The sequence below is a fragment of the Pipra filicauda genome, unplaced genomic scaffold, assembly GCF_003945595.2.
Source record: "Pipra filicauda isolate LSUMZ 115617 unplaced genomic scaffold, ASM394559v2 scaffold82_size2718185_pilon, whole genome shotgun sequence".
In the NCBI taxonomy this organism is placed as follows: Eukaryota; Metazoa; Chordata; class Aves; order Passeriformes; family Pipridae; genus Pipra; species Pipra filicauda.
In genome coordinates this window covers 2383134-2405570 of record NW_024105009.1, presented here as the reverse complement: position 1 = coordinate 2405570, position 22437 = coordinate 2383134, and the positions used below count along the sequence as shown (strand labels likewise).

Here is a 22437-nt window from a genome sequence, read left to right as displayed (position 1 = left end):
TGAGAGTGTATTAATGCTGGTTTTACATTTGTTTCCAGAAAGTTTGTTTCCCTGAAACTTACTGCTCACAAGGCTTGTTTGTCAGTAAAATCACCTCATAGAGTCACAGAATCGCTTAGATTGGAAAAGACCCCTAAGATCATTGAGTTGGCTGTTAACCCAGCACTGCTGAGCACACCACTAACAGTCCCTAAGTGCTGCACCTACTTGGCTTTTAAATACCTCCAGGAATGGTGATTCCACCATTTCCATGAGCAGCCTGTTCCAATGCTTGACAACCCTTTGGCGGAAAAAATTTTTCCCAATATGCAATCTAGGCCTTCCCTGGCACAATATGGGGCCATTTTCTCTTGCCCTATTGCTTATTACATGGGAGAAGAGACTGACCACCACCTGACTACAACCTCCTTTCAGAGGTTGAACGCCCCCATCTCCCTCAGCTGGCCCTGATCAGACTTGTGCTCCAGACCCTCCACCAGCTCCATTTCCCTTCTCTGGACTTGCTTCAGCACCTCATTATCTTTCTTATTGTGAGGGGCCCAAAACTGAACACGGGATTCAAAGTGTGGCCTCCCCAGTGCCAAGTTCGTGGGGAATGGTCACTGCCCTGGTCCTGCGGTCTAACACAAACCTGCCCCGTTATCTCAGAGGGTGCAGACAAGGGTGGCCCCATCTGAAAGAGCAGGGCTGTTTTATGCCACAGCACAGGCTCTGTTCGACCATGGTCTCGCTCAGTCTCGCTCACAAAGGCCATCTCTGTTTGGTTGATGTTTACTGTAGGTTACATCTGATATTTGAAACCCCGAGTTGTTCAGGCTCCACTGGGGCCCGAAGTGTTGTTACACACGAGGGTCAGTGCAGTGGTAACAGGGATAACAGCGTGTTCCTCAGGGGATAAATAACCCATGAAAGACACACACCCCCTTTAACTCGAGAGGGGACCAAACTCCCCGGGGAGCGCCGCGCCCCCTCCGCCGCAGCCGGCCCGCCTTGCGCGGCGGGTCCTCCCCGGGGCCGGGCCTGCTGAGCTCGGTGGAGCCGCGTCCCGCCCCGCCGCCGGGGCCGCCGGGCGCCCGGGTAGGTGAGGGGGGATGGATCGGGAGCTGGAGCTGGAGCTGGAGCTGGAGCTGGAGCAGGACCGGGAATGCGGCCGCGGGGTCGGGGCGGGCGCATCGGCCGCGAGGGCTCGCCCAGCCCCGGCCGTGGGCGCGGGGGCCGCGCGTCCCCCCGGGAAGCGTGTGAGGGAGGCCCTGCCCGCGGCCGCCGCTGCTGATCGCCCTCGCCGCCTGCTCTCGCTGCGCTCATCAGAGAGGTGTCAGGCTGGAGCGGGGACACCCTTCAGGCAGTGTGTTTCCCCCGGGCCTTCGCACGCAGGGCTGTGCAGCCCTGAGGGAATGCGGGCGCGCAGGGCGTTCTGCCTTTACGGTCCGTAGTCGCTGCTTCGCTTGCGAGGCGGCAGCGTCGGGCGAGCGTTTGCCCTCGGAGACTGTGGTACACCGGTCCACGTGCAGTATTTAGGCCAGGGTTATTCTTTCTCTGAAGTTTGCTCCTACTTTTGACTCGGGCAGTACTTGCAAGGTGTGAAACCTCAGTTTCAAGCAGAGGCCAGTGCAGCTTTCACTGCAGTTGTACGAGTTTGTAAGTATCCGTGGTGCCAGTGCCGCTGGCAGCGCTGTGCTCTTGCATCCTCCACCGAGCAGCTTCTGATGCAGCAAACTGTTTTGAAGGCATAGCTGAAACGTAATTATAGTGCAAAATCATACCGTTCATTTCTCTGCAGCGTCTTAATGTTGTGTGAGCAGAAGGTATGTTAGCCAAAGTATCTCAGCCGTCTTAAAGTACCGATAATCAGAATTAAATTTTAAGTAGCTCTGCAGGTAAACTGCTGAGCTGAGGTCAGCAAAAAGGGGGATCTGGGTGATGTTTAGTGGGGTTAGATTTGAAGAAACTGAAGGGGAGGACAGATTTTTGACAAAGAAAGCAGTTAGCATGACCTTTGGTGATACTGGAAAGGTGGGGAGAACTGAAAGCGTAGCCTCCAGATAATGGGGTTCACCTTAAATCATAATTCAGGCTGACCCTTGACATGTTGCTGGGGGCAATGTGGACAGAAAATCCATGAGCCTGGAACGATGTTCACGTGAGATGCTGTGACTTATAGGAGCTACTGGTTGTATTTGTTTTAAACTGTGCAAATCTAAGATCTGATAACTGAAAGCAGAGTTACATATCTTGCCTTCAGGGTTCATGCGGATAACAGCAGTTCAGAGACAAGAAATGCAGGGAGCTGTTATGCTGAGAATTTGCTTTGCCTTCTCAGTTGCTCTTCAATTTGACTGTGGTTATGAGAATGCTGACTTTAGGTGGACCAGTGAGTTCTGCTTGCAGTTTAGTACCGAATGCAATTTCAAGTGTAAAATAGCAGCACGGGGATGCATGTCTGACTGAAAATGTCAAGGAGGGAAGGGAAGAAAAAAATCCCGGAACTCTTGCTGATAGTTTAGTCTCAATTAATTTGCAATTAGCATCCAGCTTTTATGTAAAATTGAAAAAAATAACACTGAAAACAACCAAAGAAGGCAAACCTCTAAGCAACCGTCAAATTTAGGAAGTGTACTGTGTGTGATAAGGAGATCCATGTTGTGTGATTGATTCCATAAGCACCTTTAATAGCCTTCTAGAATGGGAGATGAGCTTTCTGCAGTGGCCTGACGCTATCAGGACCAGGCATTTGGATTTGGTTTTCTTTACCAGCAGTTCAGCTGTCTTGGACTCCAGGTTTTTTGAGACATAGTTGTATTTTTCTGGCATTTAGTATTCTGTCTTAACATTGTTTCTGGGAAAGCAGCAGTGTGACCCAGTAGCTATAGTTGTGCAAATGATCAGAAATGGAAATGGCCATTTTGCCCAGTTACACCATGTATAGATACACTTACTAGAAAAGGGGAAAGAATGTTTCCTTTGTCATTGAGTGGGAAGGTAGAAGTTAGCTTCTGTGCACTACTTTCAAACGTGCAATTGCAGGATTTTCTGGAACAGTTCAGGTTCTTCCCTGCTATTTGCATGCTCGCCATAATGTCATATACACATTCAATGTAAAGAAAATTCACTTAATTAGAAATCAGGGAAAACACACAGTTTCCAGACAATTCCACACCATCCATGGACAGCTCTTCTTTCCTTACAGCATGCTGGAAATGGGCAGAGCCATCAGACAGGGATTTCTTCTTGTTCACATGGTAGCTAGGGGCTTGCAGGTGCTACTTGAGGAATACTTTGGCCTAGCTTTATGTGTTCTGGGAAAAAAGGAGTGTCAGCACCAGGCTGGCTGCCTTTGTCATTCCAGCAGGAGCTGTTGGTTACCTCTTCCTCCTGGCTGATTTGGAGCATTGGAGGCTGGTGATCCCTGGAACAGTCAGAGAGGCAAGATGTTGTGTCTTGCATGATGCAGGTGAGAAAGAGGGGACTCAATGTGCCTGGCACTCATCTGGCACACGGGTCCAAGCTGAGAAGTACTACTGAGCACTGTAGTAGAAGCAGTGACAAGTCCCTGGTGGCTGTGAAATGCTATATTGAAGTAGCCCAGTGAAGACATGTTTGGGCAGCCTCTGTGCAGAACTTGGCCTAGAATACCCCTACCACCCCACTGTGGAAAAAATCCTCCTGGAAGGAGAAGCTTCTACTCTGGTGCTGTGTCTAGGGGAAAAAAAGTAGTCTTGCAGGTCTATTCAATTTGTGTATCTAAGAAGAAAAACATCTAGAGGGCATGCTTGAGCAGATATTTTTAATCACTGTTAACTGCGCTTTCGTTTTAACAGTGACACTATGATATGACTAACTCAAGGAAAACAACAAACAGCCTCTTTATTGTTACAGGATTGCTCTTGGTAGGGGAGTAACCCAAAGAATTGCTTTACAATGAAGACAGAAACAGAAGTCTAGTGCAAACACTACAGTGTATTTAAATAGCAAATGCTTAATTTCACCACAAGGCATTGTCCAGGGGTCTGGCATTGTGACCCATTACCATCAGGTAACCTACTGCCTTGAGCAGAGAACTATCTTGAAACCGGTACAGATGTAGAAAAATTTTATGGTATGTTGAAATGGTCATCCCTGTTTTTTTTTTATAACCCCTAAAACGTAGCAGAACTTTACCTTCATGTATAATAAAACTTTGTTCAAGAAATCTCAGACAGACACTGCAGCCAGTGTAAATATTTTTGCAGTTCGAAAATTGCTGTACTTGGGCAGTGCTTTACAATTATGGTGGAAATCTGTACATATGCATTTACATGTGTATATTTCTGTACATATTTGTATAAAAAAAGAATACATTCAGTCTGGATATGAACCCATTTGTTGGATAAAAGATGTTTGGGTCTGTGTGCACAAAACTAGCTTGACTGCACTGCAAGTGAAGGTTGGTTATTACTGGATTCCAATGGGACCACTATACTCAAACATGAGAAAGAAAAAAAAATCAGTATTCTGCTTTGCTGTACTCAATCATATGAAATAAAAACAAAAGGAGGCCCAAGGGCCCTGTGTAACCTAATTCTAAATTGTAGCGAAGGAAAAAATTAAAAAATGTTCGAATAACTCCAGAAGGCCTTTGTGAATCAAAACACTGAAGCCCAGGAAGTTTTCCATGCACAAAGACAGATTGGTCCTGGTGCACCATCAATATTTTGCCCTGTGAGCTTAAGAACAAAAAGAAAAGGAAAAGATACTGAATAAACATGCAATATTTGAAGTCGGTAAAATCTATTAAAATATATATGTAATGACTTACTGATTCAGAGGGTCCTCCTCTGAATTTTTCTGAATGAGAAGGACATTAGGCCAGAACTTTCCTGTTTTTAAGATTTGGAGGCATCATCTTTCTGCAATACAGTATGCAACTAGCTTTAAATAAAAGAGTAAATCCATAGAAAGCAGTGTGACTGTGAAAGGAGAAAAGAACTCTCACAGAACTCTGTTGTTGTAGCTGAAGTCATGATTACAAAGCTTTTCCTTTTCTTTTCCGTTAGTATCCACAGCTGGGATTAAGGTGTGTGTACTTTAAAGCTCCAGCTTTTGAACGTGGTTGGTAGTAGCTCCTACTTTTGGTTTGTGGAACTCACCTCAAGGTGTCTTTTTAATGTCTTTGTGCGATAGGTATTAAACTGACCACAGAAACAAAAGACAGCCAAGGTGATGGATCACGTTGAAAGGATTTTTGAATAGATGGGTCTGAGTACACCCTTTGTAAGCAGCAGATGATGAATGTCCCTGAAGGTCTAAGTAAGTAGGAAGGGAGGGGAGAATCAGCTTAATATTGTGTTTTTGCTGTCCTGACTCCTTCAGTAAGAAGCTGCTCTTCGGGGTGTTTTAGGGACTCAGCGACAGCATTCTCCCTCCCTCCGATGATTTCGTTAAAGAACCTGTCACCAAACACTGGGAAATAAGCTCTCCAAACAGTTTGTTAGGTTAGAAAGTCAATGTTTCTTTATTCAGCACTGAGGTACGTGGGGGATCACTCCACCTGGCATGTACACCGATTATCAAAACTTTTAACTATTTATACTTTTAACTATTGTTTTAGCAAACAAAGGAATAAGTGTTGATTGGCTGCAAGTAACATAGTTCTATTAATTAGTATTCTGTCTTCTATTTGTTAGTGATTTCTTACTTCTCATGGTAATTAGTCCACATTTCTAGTCTTTTTATTATCTTTTTTCCCAGATAGGGAGAGTTTCAGTACCATTGCTGCGTTGTCTTTGTTATTTTTTTCCTTTATCTTTGTTTTCTGCAAAATGTCCATGAAGTCTATATAAATTCTGCATTCCTGGTGTCCAGTTCTCAGCACTACCCCTCTCTCCAGTGCTTTGTTAACTTCCTCCCCCAGGTCTGAGAGCACCAACGCATGTCAAGCCCTGAACTTTAATTTGTTTTTCTAACACATGGACATCACCCAGAGCTTTCCCCGTCAGCTGCTGTCTGTTTCAGGGATTAAATCTCTCCTCAACGTTTTTCCCCACTGCTGCATAGACGCCTTTTTTAAGGAATATAACCTGTTTCGTAACAAGCCCAAAATGTGGAGGGCGGTGGTTAACGCCCTGTCGAGGGCCAAAGTCCCCGGAGGCCAAGCATTCCGCCCGCTGCCGGCGCAGGAGGGCCGGAGCCTGCTCCCTGGGAGCACCCACTGCTGCCAGCGTGCAGTGCCGGGGCTCCACACCGCCCAGCAGCTCAGCATGAGCCCGGGAATACAGAAGGTGGAAGCTTTGGACGCGGGCCATTTTGTCCGTGTGGAGTGGGAGGATGGAAGTGAGAGCCGCTACCCCTGCGTCTGGCTGAGGGACAACTGCCAGTGTCCCCTCTGCTTCCTGCCCTCCGCCGGAGCGCGCAGGCTGCTCTTCGAGGACCTGGATGTGAACATCGTGGTGAAGGAGGTGGCTCTGGCAGATGGAAAAAAGGTATTTGAAGCGAACCGTGATTCACCTTCTTGTGAAACTTGTCTAACAACGCTTAGAGACAACTCCGGCTTACGCTCTAACCACAGTTTGCTTATCCGTGAACCTCGTCGGGTAATTTGAAAAGCTTTTGGGAAAAAAAAACGCAATTTGGGGAACTCGCATCTCCCCACCCTCGTATGAAACTTCGCTTTATAAAGGCTGCAGGAACCCAGGCTTCAGCTTTTATAATATAATAACGCTTTTGAAAATTCTGCCGTGCGCTTCTGCATCACCAGGTGTTGAAAGGCAAATTCAGGCGTTTCCCGCACATTTAATTACACCTACACTTTTCTCTCTCTCTTTGTTCTTTAAGTAAATGGCTTGAAAATCAGAAAAACAAATGGCAAAGTGACAATGACTTAATCCATAGCAAAGGTACCAGTTTATTAGCTAATTTCCAATGCACAAAAGTCTTCATCTTAGAATGAACTCTCAAACTGAAGTTGCATCCAATAATCAGAATTGGCCTAGTGTTGATATCTACCTATCTGCATTAACATTTGTTCCTGGAAAAGGGGAAGTTATTGAGCAAGAGAAGACAGGAATTGCCCTCCCTATGATTTTTAATATTTCCTGCCATATAAAAACCTAATATATCATTTAGGTTTTATATGTTTTATTAAAAGAAGCACCTGGCTCCTTTGGCAAACTCGTTTCCCTAATTTTACCCTTAAAGATGTTTTAAATGTGTTGAATATTCAGCAGTCAACCCTGGGGCAGCCTCTCTGCAGGGGCAGTTTGCAGGGGCTAAACCATGCAGGAGTGTGTCTCAGCCACAGCATAAGGATCTCTGGTGAGGAATTCTGGGCTCCAAAGGTTGTTACCAGAATTAACACAATGTAAATTCATTATTCTATTAGGAAAATTAGGGATTGTGTGTTCCACTCAGGGACTGATGAAAGCACAGCACTAATCAATCCTAAACTGATAGTGCTGATTTACCATCATGTGAAAGAGCAGAATTATGTGAAATGGGAATTGATACCTACTCAACAGCCCTGAGAATTCAGCTGAGGGTCTGTGCTGGACTGAGCTCTTTCAGTTCATGACAAGCAAAGCCATATCCTTTCTTTCCATGTTTTTTTTCAGGGTTTAAAAAGTACAACACTTTTTAAAAACTTATTTGAAAAGAGGAAAGACTTTTCAAAGCTAGGAGAGGGATTTCTTTTCTCACAAGCTGTCTGTTTTGCAAGATATTTTCACTCTTCTGAGTTGTGGTGAAGTGCTCTCCCCAGAGATATGTGCCAGTTTCTGCCTTTTCCTTCTTCCCTTTAAGTGCAGCTCCCACAGTGAAACCAGCAAATTAGGTCATGGATTCATGTGAAAATGAGCATTTATAAAAGGTGTCAGAATTTGGATGATGTTCAGATTATGTTTTCATTAGATGTTTGCTGTCACATTCCAGGGAATGCTTAATTGTAATATTACCGATCTAAATATTACAATTTCTGCAGTTTCTAAGAGGGGTTTTTTTTTGTTGTTCTAGGCCATGTTTTTTAATCAACTTTTTTTCTTCTAAACTTGTCTTTTGCTTTGTGTTGAAAGATCTCCATCACGTGGCCTGATGAACACGCAAGCGAATATGAAGCTGAGTGGTTGAAAAAACGATGCTTCTCTGAAGCAGCCAGAGCAGAAATGCAAGCAGATTTATTTTTACCAGGTAGGAATTAAATCCATGTCTGTCCTGCTTGTGTCAAATGCAAGACAGTCCTGGCTAGAGGTGCCTGTGTGAAGACCAGGTCCGCCCAGCTGGAGCAGTGGCAGCCACCCTTGGTGCCCAGTGCCAGGCTGTATGTGCACAACAGGGACCCGTTGTTACCTTTCCTAACCTCTGTACCTGAGAGAACTGTAACTGTTTGGGCTGCATTTACTTTCCTAAAAGCCTTTTCTTTCCAGGATAGGGTTGGTAGGTCTCACAAATGAGCCTTGTGGACCGACAGTGACCTGTGTGACAATGCAAGTGTAAGTGTGTGTGTGTGTGTGCTGTTTAAACTATTTAATTTTTTCTAAATTTTTCCAAAAAGAAAGATTATTTAGAATTGCAAGAGAGCTATAACTGAAACATTTTTTTTCCCTTTCTGTGGCTGCCTTGTTAAAAAGTAACTGTGTAGTGCAGCAGTGTGCAGTGCTGAAGTTCAGGTTGTGTTTGCTTTGCATCCCATACATGTTGCAGTAGTTGGCAGTCTTTTGGTCACAAAGCGTTTTTGTGCAACTGTCTGTAACATTTACCCACTCTAAATCACTCACCCTTTTGAGTGAATAATTGTAACCCCACTAGGACTGGCAGGATGCACATCCTCATTTCTTTGACAGCCTTTCAGACTGTGAGAATCAAACGTGTGAAAACTTGCAAGATTTCTGCTGTTGCTCTTAACTGTGTTCCTGTGAGATCTGCTGTTGCAGAAAGCTGTGCATCTGTATTCAGGGTTAAGACAGTATCTGTTAAAATAGGATATTACTTTAGAAAAAAAAGAAACTAGAGGTAGGCTGATGGTGTGAAACTCAGATCCAGAGCTTAGCAAAGGCAAATCCCCAGTTGGTTTATGCCCTTTTTTTGGGTATTTTATATTCTAACAAATAAAAGAAAGTTGGTTTGTGCCGTGTTTTTTTCCCTGAAAGATGAGAAATGGGAAAATATGTGGCCCTAGATCTGTCCTGCATCTGAGCTTTGTTTGGCATTTTAGGGACAAATGAAGAGGCCAGTTATATTTCCCAGTTTCTGCAGGTCAAATATTCCTTAGCACCCGTTCTCCTAAACAAAAGCCAGCCTTTTATATCTGGTTTAAAACTTAAGTGATGAGTAATATTTCCATTCATTTCAGTGGATCCTATAACAGACTCTTCATAGTAGAGGAAGGAACAGTTTTTCCCTGGTAATATAAAAGTTTGTATCTATTTTAGTTTTGGCAACAATAAACTGCTGTGTTTACTATTTTGGAGGGTTGGGCATGTTTCCAGACTGAACATGGAGAAGATGCAAACCTCATTCAGGGAAACTAGGCTTGATTTCCCAGGGAGTTGAATTTTTATTTGTAAAAATGAAGATGCTGTGGAAACTGGCAGGCTACAAAACCCCTTTTGTAGCCTCTGAGGGATCAATGTAAATTGAACATTGCTTTAATTAATACTCAGGCAAAATAATCTAGATCTCTGGTTATATTTATTAACAAAGATATCAATAGTTGAGACTTCAGTAGCTGAGATTTCAGTATTTCAGATGTCATGCTACTTTTTTCACCCGTTATGAAGTCTAACTGGCTGTGATTTGCCTTCATTCATTCATTTGCACAGAGCTTACTCCTGGCTTCTAAATACAATGCATGTTTTGGAAGCCAGTTCTCCCCTCTGCCACTGCTCTTCTCCAGTAGAGCCATCCAGGTGAAAAATATACACCAAAGATCTGTTTTATTTTTTGGGCAATGCTTTTTCAAATTCTGTTTCACATGGTAGAGGTGAAGAAATATGTTTACAAAAATTACACTAATTAACTAGCCTTTTTTAGTGGTGTAATTCTGTTGTTCCTCATATTCTCAGAAAAGCTTTGGCTCATTATGATGGACAGCTTTTCCCAACTTTTCCCAGGTTTCAGTTGCAAAAAAAAAGGCTGCAGCCTGTGAGTTTGCTTGCTGGCTGGCTAAGATCTGTTTCTCATTGGGCGTTGGGGTAAGTTTAGAACTCGCTTCTTTGTGGTCAGGGGAGTTACACACTGCAAATTACATGCCCTTAAGTAACTAATCATATCCCAGCAGTATAGGATTACAGACAATGATATGGAATACCAGCCCTGCATGCTGGTTCAACAAATAGAAACCCAAGCTCACCAGACTGCTGTAGTTAAAGGTTAACCTTCACTGCTGACACTGTCACAGCAGTGGCTATTTCTTTTCTATTTTCTTTTGCAAGTGGTTACTTGCTTTTAATGTCACTTTTTTGTTTTGGTTTTTTTTTGTTTGTTTTGGTTTGTTTTTTTTTGTTGTTGTTGTTTTGTTTTGTTTTGTTTTGTTTTGTTTTTTAATGTTTTTCCATCATGGTTTCTGATTCAAAAACCCTAGATGCTGGATGTTTTATCAAACCCAAAAAGAAGAGTAGGTCAGATTTTCAGTGCATGATGAAGTGACTGTAAGTAGCTGTGTGGCAATATGTCAAGGTTCCCCTTTTAAAACATTGCCAAATCCTACCATGCAAAATGCAAAATCTCCTATTTGTGTATATCAAGGCTCATTTCAGCCCAGCTTACAAAATACTCCCAAAAGAACAGCAAAAGAGCCATATTCTACTTCTCCAGCTACGGTGTCTTGCAAGTAAAGTACAGAAACAATTTGAATGTAGCTTTTGTGTCCCTTTGGCTCCGTAGCTTTGGAGGTGTGTGGCCAGATGATGGCCTCCAGTGCAGGGGGTCTGACTGGGAGGAGGATGAAATGGGTGGTTGTTCCTTGAATGTTCTCTACAGGCCTATAAGGGTTGACAGTTTTGTTTTGCTGAAGTCCAGCACAGTCCCAGACTGGTTTACTGTGTGTGCACTGTTTTGCAGTGCTGTGACAAAGCAGGTGTCTGTAACAAAACCAAAACCACCTGAAAACCCAACACCACAGCCCGTGCCCTGCTGCAGAAGGGCCATCCCATATTAGGTGGAACTTCTAGCAAGAGCAGTAAGCATTGGGAACTTCAACAAGAGGACAGTCCATGTACCCATAGAAGCCTGGGACTCTTGGAGCTGCAGTTCAACTCCAGGTGCATATATTTATTTTTCAAAGTGAGGAAAAATGTCTTGGTATATCCCTTGAAATTCTACTCATTTCAGGAAGATGAGGAAAATATTTATTAGCAAGACAGGAAGAAAACTAAGAAGGAAAAGATGAAACTTAAAATATTCCATTAATTTTCACATAATTATTTACCTGCACTGACAGTGAAGCTTAAATTTAAATTTGTCCTTCAAAGGGTGTTCTTGGCAGTTCACACAGCATACCTAGGGCTATTTCAATTTCATAACTTTTAACAGAGAAAAGGGAAAACGTTCATATTTTATCTTTTCACCATCTTTCAAGTGTGTGAAAGGCTGTCTTGAGTTAAACACGGTGGAGCAGTGAGGTGAGATTATATCATTCCTCAAGGATTGCACTTTTTTCATTTTTTGCATGTTAAAAATTCAACAGCTTGTCAATCATACGTCAACTTTTTTGAAACACAGGTAGAGTATAGAAGATGGTCTATATGGATAGGTTATATTTGGGCATGTGTTGTGTTTCTTGGACTGTCTCTAGCTAGCACTGGCCAAAGGAAAGAGGAGCACTAGTGGTTGAAAAATGCTGTAACTGTGTAGTGTCTGGCTTCAATTTTTTATGAGTACCTTGTATTTTGTATTTTCTGCCTATATCTAGAAAGAGATAAAAAAGAAACCCCAAACCTGGCCTTCACATTTGTTTGAAGTATATTGTGTCCCTCAGTCACCAGGTGAAATTCCCCAGAGCTCTCATTTGAAAGCTCCCTGGAATTTGTAATAGTTTTGATTGGTCCTGTTTGTTGAAGAGATGTTGACATAAAGGAAGATATAGGTGTTTTATAAAGAATGCCACCTGCATTTCTCAAATGTTTATGGTCTCATTTCTGGTGTGTAATCTCTGTGATTGATGACTGGGCAACTTAACTGAATGTTAGCTAAAATACCAAGTAAGGTAGTTGTGATTTAAATAAAGCAATTATTCTATGAAATAGATAAAATGTTTTCCTGCTTTGCAGTGCACTCTCCTAAAAATTAGCTGTTTCAGACTAAAAGCAAGGAAAAACAGTTATATCTTTACTGTAACAGTAAGAGCTCTGATTCAATATTTAAGAGAATGCTTGACATAAAATAATAATCTTTCAAGTTTTGCAAAAAACTAGAATCAGTGCTAACTTTGTGCAAAACAAAAAAAGTAAGAAACAGCATCTTTGTTCTTTTTACCCATTACTGTGCAACATCTTTGGTTTGAACAGGTGTGTATGTTTATATCTGCATGGGCAGTGATTTCACTTGGCTTTAAACCCTGTACTCCTTTAAAATCCCTATGAATAAAGAAATAAAGAAAAGACCAGGATGGGTTCAGAGGTCCAGGTTCACTACGTTAGGATGTTCTCTGGAATTCTATGAGCTGCAGAAGAAAATCAGTATAATCTGTAAAGTATCAAATGTGACCCACAACTGTGGCTTCCAGTGTCCTCTACCAGTAACACAGACAAATTAAGTGAAAGTTAACTCCACTAACCCCTGTTAAGCTCCAGAAAGTATCCTGGTGAGAGGCTTACTCCATGCTCCATGATTAACTTCCTGCCTTTTTGCTTTCCACATTACTGATCCCTTGAGTTCTTGGCTGAATGCACTGGAGCCATTAAAACCTAGGTGGTATGGTTTCAGTGTTGTTTAGCAAAATTGGTCCTGGCAGCATTAGTCTGTGGGGAAAAAAATGGGGGTGGGATGGGGGGCATGGAATGACCTTTTATTATTTTAACAAAGTGATCTTGGCCTATGATATTTAGGGGAAAACAAAGAATCAGGAGGATTTAGTTTAGTTATTATGTGGTTTTTGCCTGCAGTAATGGGTGGCTACAGCACTGCCTTTTACTGAAGGAAGTGAATTTGATTTTGGTGTATGTCTCTGAAAATCTTAAAGTATATGTAATGAGAAGTTCTAAACAGATGATTAACAAAGAGGTGCTTCCTACAGCATCCTGATTTGTCCTGGCTTCTCCACAGGGACAAATTACTCTATTGGTAGTTTTTTCCTAAACCTCCTGTATGCTACATAGTGTGAGTTGGCTACACTACTCACTTTTCACTGGTCTAGGTGTTTGATCCCTTTTAGTCTCTGATGATGCTTAAAATTCCGTTAGCGCAACGTTTTGCTGAATTTTATCATAAAGCTTGCTTGTCATCCATGCAAACTCAGGGACCCCATTTTAGGTGATTGACTGCAGGACTGAGAGCATATTCACAAAAGCATAGAAATCCCATTAACTTCAGACTTCTACTATGTCCTGAGTTTTGATGCTAGATCAGCTAAGCACTTGTTTTCTCCATTTCTTTCCTTTCAGAACGCCAGTACTGGGGCTCAGACCTTCAACTTCCCAAAATACCTTTTGAAGAAGTCATGAACAATGATGAAAGTGCATACAAGTGGCTGTGCACCCTAAAGAAAGTAGGAATCGTTCTGCTGACAGGAGCTGCTACAAGGCAGGGAGAATTGATTAAACTTGGCCACAGGATTGGGTTCCTGCGCCCCAAAATACCTTTTGAAGAAGTCATGAACAATGATGAAAGTGCATACAAGTGGCTGTGCACCCTAAAGAAAGTAGGAATCGTTCTGCTGACAGGAGCTGCTACAAGGCAGGGAGAATTGATTAAACTTGGCCACAGGATTGGGTTCCTGCGCCTCACTTTTTATGGGTGAGTTTTGTTTTTTAATATCTTTGCTTTGCAAGCTTTGTAATCACCTCTAATGTTCTTCATTTAAGCTTGCTGGATCTATTTTGTGGATTAAGTTATTAAAGCAAGGTGTATGGGTTTTTTTCTCTGTACTTTAGAAAATCTGGCATCGAGTTTATATTCTGTACAAGAGGATTGCTTCGTTGTCACTGGCAGGGCAGAAAGATGTGAAGAAGAGCAGCAATAACATTAGCTGCTGAGAGAAGGAGAAGCATCTGAAAACAGATGATGTCAAATATAAGATAACAAAAAGATAGAGTTACTTATCTATACCATGGAACAAAACCAAAAATCCCTAATCCACTCCCCTTCTGAAAAGAGGAAGTTATCTGTACTGAGACTTTTTTTTAGTCTAGTTTGAAGTCACAGAAATAGGTAAGGCTTAGATGATGCTGTTGTGTCTCACGTCACCAAGAATATGGGCAGAGCACCCCCTTCCCTGCTTTCAACAGAGTCTGCTCTGAAAAGCCATAACCAATCCCAACAAGCAGAGCTCAGTTGCAGGAGTGCAAGCAGGAACTTGTGAATCATCCTTTTGATGCCAAGAGGGAATAAACTGCACTTCTAACTCCTCAAGCACCTTACTAGGTGGGTAGACAAACGAGGCTGGCAGCTCACGTCTTGCTGAGCTGAGTCAGTGACCTCCATCTAGCTGAGTAAAGAAGCAGTGTTATTAGCTAATAGGTATAATAATTTTCATGTCTGGAACAGGATTTAATTTCTTATTGGCATCCAATTCTGGGGTGGCTTTTACAACTGTAATAAAATAATAACTTTGGGTAATTTCCTTGCTGTTTCACTGGCAGCCAAATACAAGGCCTACCAAATATTATAAATAAAAGGATAAACCTGGAATTGGCAAGCTTGCCAAATAAAACATTACCTCAGAGCCATGAATTTTAAACTAAAATGTAACAGAAATTAATATAATTCTGACACATGGAAAAAAAAAAAAAGCCTTTTTTCTTGTCTAGATGTGTGCTTGGTGCAAGCTCCCTAAAATATCATTACTGTAAAAAGTGGAAACATTCTCTGTACCAGCCATATGACAACATCAAGGGTTTCCATGCTTTTAAATTAACCTTTTTCTTTCCCTTATGGAGGCCCAACTCCATTAACAAAGTCTCCAGTCATAACACAGTTTATTTCTCCAACTTCTCATGCTCCGAACCTCGTGTTCCTCTGTTCTGAAGCCTTGTCCAGTCCTTGGTGTGGCATGAAGGCCGTCCTTCAGAGCACCAGCACTCCCATGGAAACAGCCAATCCATCTGTATATCCCAGAGGGCTTCGGTGGCAAGGGGACATGGGCCCCAGTTCTCAAATGAGTGAGACATGGACTTTTAATGAAGTGCAAGATCAGATGATTCAGATGTGGCTTCAGTTGCCAGTTCAGCAGTTTTGCAGGACTAAGGATGTAACAGCCTGTTTTTCTGCTCAGGGACACTGAGCCCCTGTTGCTACTTAATGCAAAAGATTGCTACATCTGCTTGGTGCCAATTTTCCTGCTCTGTCAAACAGCCGGAGCAACGGGCTTTGAAATCTGACCCTAATTACTAAACCACAAACCATTCCACCCAGCTTTGCTCTCCCTAAAGGCCAAGAGTCCTCTGGCATTACCTGCATATTCTCCCCTTACTTCTTGTGTGCTCTCCTCGTGGCCGAGTTGATGCTTCAGCTCAGTTGAGATTTAGACAAAGTGAAGTTGATTTTTTCACATTCAGTGCTGAGCTCCCTATTAGCATCTCTGACTTCAAGTCAGTAACTTGAACTTTGACCAAAGCTCTCTGTATGGAAGGAAAGCTCCAGGGGACCAGATCCCCTCACAAACTCTGCCAGCACAAAAGCTTTTGCAAAACCTTATAATGATTTTATAGAGTATTACCACTCCAGCAATTTTATATATGGCATATAAATAAGAAAATTTAAATGTTTTAATTTTTTTTAGAACCATCAAGTGACATTGTAGCCTATTAAATTAAAGATGGAGCAAACCTAGCTGCCCTCAACACTAAGCACAAGGATGATATAAGGGGCTGGTTTTTGGCTGTCAAATTTGGAACTGTGGAAGTGTGGTTGAAATTATCATGCTTGAGTAGTGAGGTCATCTAGTGATGAATATTTGCTGTACCAAATAGTAAAAACTATTTCTCCCAGGCAGTTAAGCACGTTTGCAAATATTCAAGGGGCTTTTCCCTCTGGCAAGTGAAGAAATTTAGTTTTAGCATTTTGCATAGTTTCTATACTAAATACCACTCAAAACCGACAAACAAAAGCGTTTGTGTCCTGTATATAAATAATTTTTGTCCGCATATTCTCTAGCATATTTTCTTTTTAAACTGTTTTTAAGAAGTAAAGCTAGACATACACCATCTGAAACCTAATATATTTGGTCTACAGTATTTCACAAGGGAAAAGGAGTTTCATAATTCCTTTTAAACCACTTACACGCCTGCGATTACATGGGCTGCATATGGTGACCTACACTTTTTCAGACATATGTCTGTAGCTATAATATGCATCTGCTGAGGACTGTCTTCAGTCCTGTGAACTCTGTACAAACAAAACCTGTGGTTCTTGGTCTTAAATCCCTCCTGCACGGTGTGTCACTGGAAACACATTTTGTTTGTGCTGCAAGGTGAAATATTCGCGTCTTCGTCGTATCACCGTGACCTATTTTTTTTTCACTGCAGTTGTCAGAAAACAGTTTTACTGAATTTTGTCAAATTCCAAGACAATTTGTGTAACCAAATAAATGGGACTAGAGAGTGTCAGCAAAAGGGAAGAAGTTTCAAAGTCTTTCATCCAGTTATTTTCCTCCAGCGGCAAGTCTTGGAGTTAGAGGAAAGATCCCCCTGCAGATAGATACTCTATATTTTCTAAGGTTATAAAGCCTTAAAAATAAATTTGGGGGAAAGTTACATAGCCTTTATCAGTTTTATACTTCATTGATAATGTGCTACATGTGGCAGAGGAAAGTGGAAGGTTAATAAAAAGGAACGGGCCAATTTCAACTTGCTTATTTCTGAAGCCTCAGTGCTAAGATAATGATTTCTCCTGGCAGAAGCCCCTTGGTTTGTGTCTTCAACTGGCCTTTACATTCAGCAAAAAGCCACCACTGGAAAGCCATTGTTCTTCTAGGTACTGCACTGGGGACAGATGTCCCTTGGCACACTGAAGTTTATCTAGGGCTGCTGAAATAAGCCTTTGTTGGGGTGGAGGGACACTGCTAAATCCTGATTTCTTTATAATGTTACAATATTTTCATGTTCAAAGGTGAAATTACTCTTTTCTGCTGTGATTTCACAGTTTCAGTGTGTACTGTCTGGCATGCTGTTCCAACATGTTTTCTCTTTTCCCTTTCATTATGAAGACCAACTTGGCAAGTGCAAGACAAAGCAGATGCTAACAATGTAGCTTATACAACTGGGAAACTGTGTTTTCACACTGATTACCCTGTTCTGCATCATCCACCTGGGGTGAGTTGAATCTGCCGACTTTTTCAGCCCACAAAAGGGGAAAGGGAAATGTTCCTGTAGTGTGAAATATGTTTAGCATTCAGTGACTCTGAATTTTGTCTTAAAAGAGCAATGTAAAAATAACAATGTATTAATACACGTATAATATATGCACATGGGCATGCAATGTATGCAGTATGATGTAAGTTCAGCATAATAAGCCCATTATATGTCCCATAATGATTAAATTAAATTCATGAAGTGTTGAAAATATTACCATATGAGAAAACTTCAGAGTCCTGTGTATGTTTTGAATACTGCTTTCATTATATTACAAAAGGTAGCTGTCTAAATGCTATAGTCAAGTTGTGACTTTTTAGGACTCATCTGTTCAGTTCAGGAGAGGAATAGAGGAAGAAATATTATTAAGATGGTATACTCTGTTTTCTGTGAATTGATACAAGATAGACACTTGTTTGCCCTTTCATAACAGACAAAAAAAAAGGGCCATTCTTTAAAACTGGACAACCACAAAAAATATGTTTTCACCCTGTCATATCAAAGTGTAGTCTACATAATTCACATAATTCCAGAGAACTGGAAAGTAGTAGAAACAGGTAAAAAGAAACAAAGACAATGCTGGAAAAGTTTGCACCTATAAAACTTCCCCTTCTCTTGCTGTGGAGTACTTTGTTGTTTCTGTGCTTAAAGAAAAAGCCAATGTGATTTACCCACAGGTAAGTACTAAATTCTTCACACTAAGAATACCTTTTCATCATTTAGATACTGTTGATGTAGAGTAAGAATGGAACAGCACTTCATTAATAGAGAGCAGATGTGAATTATCTCATTGTCCAGTCTGTGCCAAAGCTCACACTCTACTATGAAATATGAGAAAAAGAGTGTAACATTTTTCATTCAAACGTGCTTGTAAGAAATAAAAGTATTAAAGTACATTGAATTGTTTATGAACATTGTCCCAAATGTGCAGTTTTCTTTATATATCTAGTTATTACACAATACTTGAATTCTTTAAACGTATTTATTACAAATATGTGAAGGCCTGTGTTTAAAAGGATAATGATTAGTTTCAGAACTGTCCCATAAAAATTGTTTTAGGATTTTCTAGGACCATAACGTGACTTACATTACTGCAGCCCTCCTTAGCAGGGCCAAGCTGTGCTTACCCTGTGCAAGGCCAGCTGTGGCCACAAAAGAACTTGTTGCCTTGTGCTCCCTTCAGTGGGAGCCCTATGGCCTGCCCACAGCTTCAGTTTCCCCCTTCATCACCATCAGCAAGGTCTGTGGGTCCAGCTGGTAAGGAGAACAAATCTTCTTCTCTGTTCCTCTTTCTCCTGCTGAGGTTTGTTGTGGGTTTGGTTTGTTTGGTTTGTCATTTTGCTTTTGGTTTTTTGGTTGTTTTGTTTTGGTTTTGGTTTTTTGTTGGGTTCTTTTTTAATTCTCCTAGTGATCTCAGAAATAATTCACCAGCATGGAAGGGGGAACAAGTGACAAAGGAAACAAGCTTTGGTGTGACGGGTGTATTTTGTGTCGTTTGCAAGACGAGCGATTATACTTTGGGTGGTGCTGGACTCTCTACAGCCACGGGGACTTTTACTGCTTGTGTCAGCAGTAAAACTACACCAGAGCCCAGTTTAGGCTTTCTGCTCCTTGGCAAATTCACTCTGAAGTGAAATGAAACTGTCTTAATCGTACCTTATGAGAGAGACACTGGGCCTGTTGCCTTCTCTGACAGCCACCTTTTCCCTCTATGAGTGGACAGTTCACAGCAGGTGTTGTTTTTGCAGGACAAAGCTAATCCTCCTTTTTGACATAAGACCTCAATGCATTTAAAACTATGTGACTGCCACAAAGAGGGACTCAAAGGAAAGAAGCAAGACCACTTTGCCACTGACTTACAGGTTGCAACCATTAGAGTATACCCAAAAGGGGATGGATTTATGGACACGCTGCTTTAATTTTCTTCCTTTGTGGTAGTGGTGGCACAGTGTTGTGAAGCTGCAGTAAATGGGAACTCAGGCTTTCACTGGGAAAACAACAACAACAAATCAAAAAAAAAAGAACCACAGCTATGAGGGAACTGATACTAATGAGCTGTTAAATATGCAAGCTAATTGCTTTTCTAAATGAACCGTTAATTCATTCCAGGTCCAGTTTCTCCACTGTATAAAGCAAACAGCTACAGGAGGTGAAAGTGAGGTTGTAGATGGATTCCACATATCCAACAAGCTGAAGAAACAAAATCCTGAGGCATATCAGATCCTCTCCTCTACTGCTGTAGACTACACTGATGTTGGGGTGGACTTCTGTGATTTTGCTGTGCACTGTAAACAAAGGATTATAGAGTGAGTAGTTTCAACAAGACCTAAAAAGAAAATCCCTGTTGTGTTGTGGATTACATTTTGGTAGAAGAAGGTCTGCTCCTGCCACCTTGTGGGAAAACACTGGTTTAACTTGGTCTGCAGTTCTGGGTTTTGGTGGGGTTTTCTGTTTGTGGGGTTTTTGCCAATGTGTGATTTGTTCTGTGCATTGTTCCACTTATTTGCAAGAAGTGGTGGTAATTAGAACAACTCCTTGGCACAGGCATGGGTTAGCAGCAGACAAGTCTGTTACTAAATGCCAGCCAATGTGACATCTGTATCATGCCAAAGAGAGGCTGTAATTTGAAACATTTAGATTAAGAACTACATACTATCAAAAGATCAAATGCAAACGTTCATATTCTTTTCTGATTTTAAAAAGTTTATCGTTCTACAATTAAAGGGTACGTAATATAGATTTTTTTTTTGCTAATTAAGTGTCTACACTTTCTCCTGATTATCCCTTTTCCTGATTAGGTTCAATTATCAAAATTCAACCCAATAACAATCTGAATTTCACTATTGAAACATACTGACATTCCAGCAGGAGAGCTCAGTTGTTGTTTAATCATGTTACAGTGTTTCAATAATAACAGAATACCTTTTTTTCCCTCCCCTCCCCTTCCCTTTCCCTTCCTCTCCCCCTTCCCTTTCCCTTCCTCTTTTTCTTTCCTTTTCCCTTTCCTTGCCTTTTTCCCTTCCCTCTGTTTCATAGCATAGATTCCAGAGGCCAAGCAGTTCGCATCAATTATAATAATGCAACAAGAGATGCCGTGTTTGACATACCAGCTGAAAAAGTGAGGCCATTTTATGCAGCTCTAAAGGAATTTAATGATTTATTAAACAGTGCAGAACACAAGTTTACTTACAAGCTGAAACCAGGTCAGTAAGTTGCTTCTCCTCTCAACAGTTTTTCACATGTTTTTCCTAACTGTCAAAACCCTTGAGCATTGTTAGCACTGAGAGGAAATTTCAGTCCTTCTCTCGACTGTTTTATTTCATACTGCAGTCTTAAGGTCATCTAATAGATTACTTTTGCCATTGTTACATTATAAAGAAATAAAAATAGCGGGGGAGTATAGTCTTTCTGTTGATTAGTCCAATGTATCTTTATGCAACATCCAAAACTACATTTTATACAAATACAGTATTGGAAATTGATATGTCAATAGCACCACAGATGGGAAATATACTTCTTGTTTCATTCCCCAGCTATAAAATAAAGATATGAATAGTCCCTCATCTCTCAAGAGATGTTACAAAAGTAGATTCATTAATGTATCTGACTGCCTCATACTGTGATGTTAGTGTCTTTAAAATGTCTATGAGGAAATTAATCTCTTGCTCTTGGGAACATGCAATAAAATAATGTGTAAGATCACATAATAAACAGTGAAACAAAGTACCTTACATTACATTAGTGACATCCATCCTATTGACTAATGCACCAAAATGGTGGTAGAGGGAATTGGGAGAAGAAAAGAAAGACTGTAAGGTAATTTAATTAGAGATTTATCACAACACTGGCACACAAGGGAGAAAAATTAAATTTGCATTCCAACCTTAATTCAGTGATTTCCTAACTTTCAATGGCTTGACTTTGTTCTCATAGAATTCTCTTAACAGGGATAGTAGCACAGGATGTGTTCAGTACAAATAATACCAGACTGATCAAATAAAAAGCATCCGAGTGGCTTTCACCCATTTTATTTATTTCACACGTTTTTATTTCACCCGTGTGGATTTGCTGTAGTTGTCTTTCTCCTCAAGGCTTGCTTTTCTCAGCATGTGCTCTCTACCACTCTGCTTTTTAAATCCTGGTTATACAAGAAAAGAGACGTCAGAAAGGACCTGCCCTCTGTTTGAGAACGACCAACTAAGTTAAAATTACTGTGTTGTTGGTGCGTATGTCCAGCTGAGCTACTTGAAATTACTGCTCCCTGACTGTTGATGTGAGCCTACCTCCCTGTCTGTTCGAAGGATCCCACTCTGACATTCCAGCTACTGAACTCGGTGCGATCTCTTTCCAGGAGACATAGTGACGTTCGATAACTGGCGCGTGCTTCACGGCCGCCAGAGCTACCCCTCGGGTTCGGGAGTGACACGTCACCTGGAAGGTGCCTATGCAGACTGGGATGTGGTCCTGTCACGGCTCCGCCTCCTCAGGAAGAGGGTCCTGAATAGGGACTGAGCTTTCTTCGGACTGGGAGGAGCGAAACGTAGATTGTCTGACCTCGATGACAACGGCAACGGAGTCAAAAAATTGAGTCTTCTTTCCAGAAACTAACGTCGCTTTTGGCAAGGGCTTGTCATTGAACAAGGGGAATGGCTTTAAACTGACAGAGGGGACGTTTTGATTAGATATTAGGAAGAAATTCTTTACTGTGAGAGTGGTGAGGCCCTGGAACAGGTTGCCCAGAGACTCTGGATTCCCCATCCCTGGAAGTGTTGAAGGCCAGGTTGGGTGCAGCTTGGAGCAACCCATGGCAGGGGAGTTGAAACAAGATGATCTTTAAGGTCCCTTCCAATCCAAACCATTCTATGATTCTATCATAAATATATTTTTGAGTTCTATAAGCTAAGAAATGTGTTGTTCATAACAATTTAAGATTTGCCTGTGCCCTGGTCTTTGAATCTATAAA

General features: G+C 41.5%; 1 protein-coding gene across 3 annotated transcripts; it reads left to right on the top strand.

The window, feature by feature from the left end:
• Positions 1-1137: 1137 nt before the first annotated feature.
• BBOX1 (gamma-butyrobetaine hydroxylase 1) lies at positions 1138-22187 on the top strand. 3 transcript variants are annotated; one of them, XM_039390510.1, is made up of 9 exons: positions 1139-5286; positions 5891-6458; positions 8043-8157; positions 13569-13743; positions 13897-13920; positions 17330-17435; positions 19584-19780; positions 20511-20677; positions 21826-22187. In XM_039390510.1, the coding sequence occupies exons 2-9, from the start codon at positions 5946-5948 to the stop codon at positions 21984-21986; spliced, it is 1458 nt and encodes a 485-aa protein (XP_039246444.1). In that variant the 5' UTR covers positions 1139-5286; positions 5891-5945; the 3' UTR covers positions 21987-22187. The 3 variants fall into 3 exon arrangements, with proteins under 3 accessions (XP_039246445.1, XP_039246444.1, XP_039246443.1); XM_039390511.1 differs by having other exon boundaries at positions 1138-6458; positions 13569-13707; positions 13861-13920; XM_039390509.1 differs by having other exon boundaries at positions 1139-6458.
• The last annotated feature ends 250 nt before the right edge of the window (positions 22188-22437 follow it).